At 49.3% G+C, this 5,383-nt stretch overlaps 1 protein-coding gene across 1 annotated transcript; it reads right to left on the reverse strand.

Annotated features, from left to right (window-relative positions):
- Positions 1 to 1,707: 1,707 nt before the first annotated feature.
- Positions 1,708 to 4,791, reverse strand: LOC117509730. Its single transcript, XM_034169443.1, has one exon. The coding sequence runs from the start codon at positions 4,675 to 4,677 to the stop codon at positions 1,753 to 1,755; it is 2,925 nt and encodes a 974-aa protein (XP_034025334.1). The 5' UTR covers positions 4,678 to 4,791; the 3' UTR covers positions 1,708 to 1,752.
- Between the last annotated feature and the right edge of the window lie 592 nt (positions 4,792 to 5,383).

Here is a 5,383-nt window from a genome sequence, read left to right on the forward strand (position 1 = left end):
ACTCTGTAATAAAATTTTATGGTCAACAATATCAAAAGCAGCACTGAGGTCTAACAGAACAAGCACAGAGATGAGTCCACTGTCTGAGGCCATAAGAAGATCATTTGTAACCTTCACTAATGCTGTTTCTGTACTATGATGGATTATAAAACCTGATTGAAACTCTTCAAATCTGCAGATGATCAGTTAGCTGTTTTACAACTACCCTTTCAAGAATTTTTGAGAGAAAAGGAAGGTTGGAGATTGGCCTATAATTAGCTAAGATAGCTGGGTCAAGTGATGGCTTTTTAAGTAATGGTTTAATTACTGCCACCTTAAAAGCCTGTGGTACGTAGCCAACTAATAAAGATAGATTGATCATATTTAAGATCAAAGCATTAATTAATGGTAGGGCTTCCTTGAGCAGCCTGGTAGGAATGGGGTCTAATAGACATGTTGATGGTTTGGAGGAAGTAACTAATGAAAATAACTCAGAACAATCGGAGAGAAAGAGTCTAACCAAATACCGGCATCACTGAAAGCAGCCAAAGATAACGATATGTCTTTGGGATGGTTATGAATAATTTTTTCTCTAATAGTTAGAATTTTATTAGCAAAGAAAGTCATGAAGTCATTACTAGTTAAAGTTAAAGGAATACTCAGCTCAATAGAGCTCTGACTCTTTGTCAGCCTGGCTACAGTGCTGATGATATCCTTCAACTGACAAAGTTTGATCTTGTCAGGACTGGACGAGGGCAGGACACAAATGCAGGCTCGACAAAAGGAAATATACTTAAAGGGTGGTTTATTCAGGCTTGGGATCGTTAACAGCAAGGCAGTCCACGGAGCAAAAATACTTGACAAGGATTAAGCTGAAGACGTGGTCCAAAGAACAAGCAAGGTCAAAACAGGAGCAAACAGGTATGTCAGAGCAGAGGCAAAAAACAGGATCCAGAACACAAAACAGAGTTCAAAAACAAGGCTTGGCAAAACAAGAAAGAAACAAGAGGCTGGTACGTGAGGGAATCAACGAACGAGCGGGGAAGAAGTGAACAGACGCAGGTTAAATAGGGACAGGTGTTAATCAGGAAATGAGGTGCACGTGGAAGAGGAAAGGCCTGGAAAGGGGGGTGTGGTCAGGTGATAGCTAAGAGGCCAATGATGCAGAAGGGCGGTGACAAATGGGCAAGAGAATGACAGATGAAGGGGCGTGGCTGACTGAGAGGACAAAGTGCAGGTGCGGAACAGAGTGCAGTGATCCGGAAAAGACTGTGGAAACACTGAGAGACTGACAAGCAGGAGCAAGAGAAAGGTGATTAGATACAAACATGACAATAAGAGATAGTACAAAGAAAACCACCCTAACTTGAACACAACTGAAAAGCATACAAGAACGTGATAAATGAATCATGGGAATTAATACAATAAACCTACTAAGAACAGACAGAAGAACTACAAGAAAACAAAACTGAAAACCAAAACCAAAAATACCCAAATACTTAACAGAAGAGAGAACAGTAACATAAGCAAACAAACACTAAATGCTGAAACATAAAAACAGACTGTGGATAAACTAGAATGGAACTAAAACATAGCTGTAAAGTAACAAAGAAAGAAAGTGACAAAGCAATATGAGAACATTGAATAAACGTGAAGAAAGAGGCAATAACAAAACAAGATTAAAACATAACTGAGGTGAAAAGTAACAAAGGAAGAAAGTGACAAAGCAAAAATCAGAACATGGAAAAAAACCCCACATGAAGAAAAAGGTAATTAACAAAACGAGGCTGATGCCAAAGGAACAGAACTAAATGAAGAAGGGCCATACGGGCTGAAGCCTGGAACGGCCGGGACATGACAGTACCCCTCCCCCAGGAACCCGACACCGGGAGGGCGGCAGGGGGAACAGGACGGAGGGCAGAACGAGAGAGGAGAGCCACAAGAGGGCCGAAAAAAAACAAAACCCCAGGGATGTCGGACAACAGACCCCAGCAAAACAGGCAGAGGAAACGTGGAATAACAGTACCCGGGCAGGCGGTCGAGGGGCCCAAAACTGGGCATAGCCAAGGCAGGAAAGAGGCCTCCAGGCGGGCGACAATACGGCTCAACAAAGGGCCTGGGCACGTGACACACACCCGGGTCGTGAGTTACCACGAGGTCAGGGGAGTGGACCCGTGGAGAAACGGGCGTGGTGACATCAGGAACTCGGCCTTGGGACAAACCGGCCCCTAGAGTGGTTCCCAAAGAACAATCGGGGCCAGGTTTAGGATGAATAGCTCCAAAACAGTGGTGTACAGAAAACTTCCTCCTCAGGAGGAGTCCCACCATGCGAAGAAGCCACTGGGCAAAAGGGAGTAGAGCTAAGCCACACGCAAAACAGAGGGCGTTCACATTCCAGGTACAGAAACACAAGACATTTACGTGCATACACACTACCTTACAACAATGACAAAAACAAGACAGAAAAGAGCCCTCATACAGTAAATAAAAGTTCTTGAACAAAACCCCAAAAAAGCAAAAAATCCCCATAAACGAGCAAAAGTGCAGACAGAAAACAAACAAAACCAGACCAACACAAGTACCAACCAGAAAATCCTGCATTTGCTCAGGGTGCCGAATGTACTGCACGAGAAGGTAAATCAAAGTCTGTGGATAACTGGCATGGCCAGAAGTACTTGGAGACGTGAGAGAGAAATTTAACAGGCGTGAGATGGAAAATGTTTCCATGAACCCACAACCGCCCCCTGGGGAGACCCCTAAGAACAAAATAATTTTACCCAACAGCCAGGTCATGACGCTCTGAAACTGTGAGTCAAGGTCAGACATGGTCCACCCCAGGAGTAGGCGTGGGGCTTTGAACCAACAAAGCACAGAGGTAAACAATGTGAGTACAAAATAGACCCGCAACAAATACAGTTCAAGTAAAATGTCACTAACCATCTCCAGGTTTGCGTCCTCGATCGTCATCTTCTGTGCTGGCAGGGAAGCTGGAGCAGGATGAGGAGGCGCAGGAGGGGAAGGTTCCGACGGCATGCGTGCGAACGACGCACCGTCTGGCCTTGAGACTGGTTGTGGTGCGGCGTGCGCTGGAACAGGTGCTGGCGTGGTGCGCGCAAAGTCCAATGCAGCCGTGGGCGTGGAGTCTGGAGCAGTCGCTGGTGCCGCAGGTGTGGAGATTGCTCCAGTCGCTGGCGCATTGCGCATGGAGACCGGGCTGGCTGGAAGCGTCGCAGGTGCCGCTGGCGTGGAGACTGGAGCAGCCGCTGGTGCAGCTGGCGTGGAGTCTGGAGCAACCGCTGGAGTGATGCGCACAGAGACTGGTTCGGCAGGAGGTGCCGCAGGTGCGGAGATCGCTCCAGTCGCTGGTGCAGTGCACATGGAGACCGGGCCGGCTGGAAGCGTCGCTGGTGCCGCTGGCATGGAGACTGGAGTAGCCGCTGGTGCAGCTGGCGTGGAGTCTGGAGCAACCGCTGGAGTGATGCGCACAGAGACTGGTTCGGCGGGAGGTGCCGCAGGTGCGGAGATCGCTCCAGTCGCTGGTGCAGTGCACATGGAGACCGGGCCGGCTGGAAGCGTCGCTGGTGCCGCTGGCATGGAGACTGGAGTAGCCGCTGGTGCAGCTGCCGTGGAGTCTGGAGCAACCGCTGGAGTGATGCGCACAGAGACTGGTTCGGCGGGAGGTGCCGCAGGTGCGGAGATCGCTCCAGTTGCTGGTGCAGTGCGCATGGAGACCGGGCCGGCTGGAAGCGTCGCTGGTGCCGCTGGTGTGGAGACTGGAGCAGCTGCAGGTGCGAAGCGCACGGTCTTCGGTGGCACAGGCGCGCAGGGCTGTCGAGGAGCTGGAACAGGAGGAAGGCTGAGAACAGCCGTTGTCGTGGCCCGGAGACGTTGGGAAGTCGGGCATGAGGAGGCCGGCTCCGCTTCGGTCCGAAGCGAGCGTGTGGAAGCCACGTGTGTCACTCGTGGTGCGGACTTAGGTGGTGCTCGTGAAGGGGCTTGCATGGGTGTTGAGCGTGGTCGTGGTCCCGGTGTCTTCGGTTTTGCAGGTGCAGCCGGTTCTTTTCCTGATGCACACCAGGCTGCGTCCAATATCGTTATGTGCCGTGGTGCGGTCGAACAGGCTGCGGTGATGTCTGATTCAAACATGAACTCTATCGGATCTTCGATACATGGCGGAAGAAGGCCCTGCTTAAACTGAGCCTTTATGTTCTCAAGGTCAGGAAAGGCGCGAACCACGTCAGGCTCGGCTTGTAACAGCTGGTCAAGGTCCGACAGAACGCGACGTCGGTTCTGTGGACTCAGATTGTCATGGTATTCATAAAACAAGTCCTGTACCTTGAACAAGACGTTTACCGAGTCCTGTACTACAAACTGCTCTGACTCCGACGAATTGTCTTCGTCATCGTCATCACAATCGCTCCATTCAGCGTCGTCATCGACAGGCAGGGGCTGTGAACACGGGTGGGCCTCTGGATGTTTTATCCAGTCAGGAAGTGTAGTGCCAGAAAAAATCGTGTCCAGGTCTTGCAGATCAGGGAAGCGTTCATAAAGCCATTCATTGGCTTCCACGATTTCCCATGCCTGCTCAAGATAATCAAATTTCTCTTTTGGAGAGAAACAGTCACGAAAACAAATAAAAAAAAATTGAAGGTCATCATCTTGATTCCTGGCGACCGGTTTCGAGCCCGCTGCGTCCATGTCTGGCTCGTTCGTTCTGTCAGGACTGGACGAGGGCAGGACACAAATGCAGGCTCGACAAAAGGAAATATACTTAAAGGGTGGTTTATTCAGGCTTGGGATCGTTAACAGCAAGGCAGTCCACAGAGCAAAAATACTTGACAAGGATTAAGCTGAAGACGTGGTCCAAAGAACAAGCAAGTTCAAAACAGGAGCAAACAGGTATGTCAGAGCAGAGGCAAAAAACAGGATCCAGAACACAAAACAGAGTTCAAAAACAAGGCTTGGCAAAACAAGAATGAAACAAGAGGCTGGTAAGTGAGTGAATCAACGAACGAGCGGGGAAGAAGTGAACAGACGCAGGTTAAATAGGGACAGGTGTTAATCAGGAAATGAGGTGCACGTGGAAGAGGAAAGGCCTGGAAAGGGGGGCGTGGTCAGGTGACAGCTAAGAGGCCAATGATGCAGAAGGGCGGTGACAAATGGGCAAGAGAATGACAGATGAAGGGGCGTGGCTGACTGAGAGGACAAAGTGCAGGTGCGGAACTGAGAGTGCAGTGATCCGGAAAAGACTGTGGAAACACTGAGAGACTGACAAGCAGGAGCAAGAGAAAGGTGATTAGATACAAACATGACAATAAGAGATAGTACAAAGAAAACCACCCTAACTTGAACACAACTGAAAAGCATACAAGAACGTGATAAATGAATCATGGGAAATATTACA

This window comes from Thalassophryne amazonica, chromosome 5, assembly GCF_902500255.1.
Source record: "Thalassophryne amazonica chromosome 5, fThaAma1.1, whole genome shotgun sequence".
NCBI classification, from domain to species: domain Eukaryota; kingdom Metazoa; phylum Chordata; class Actinopteri; order Batrachoidiformes; family Batrachoididae; genus Thalassophryne; species Thalassophryne amazonica.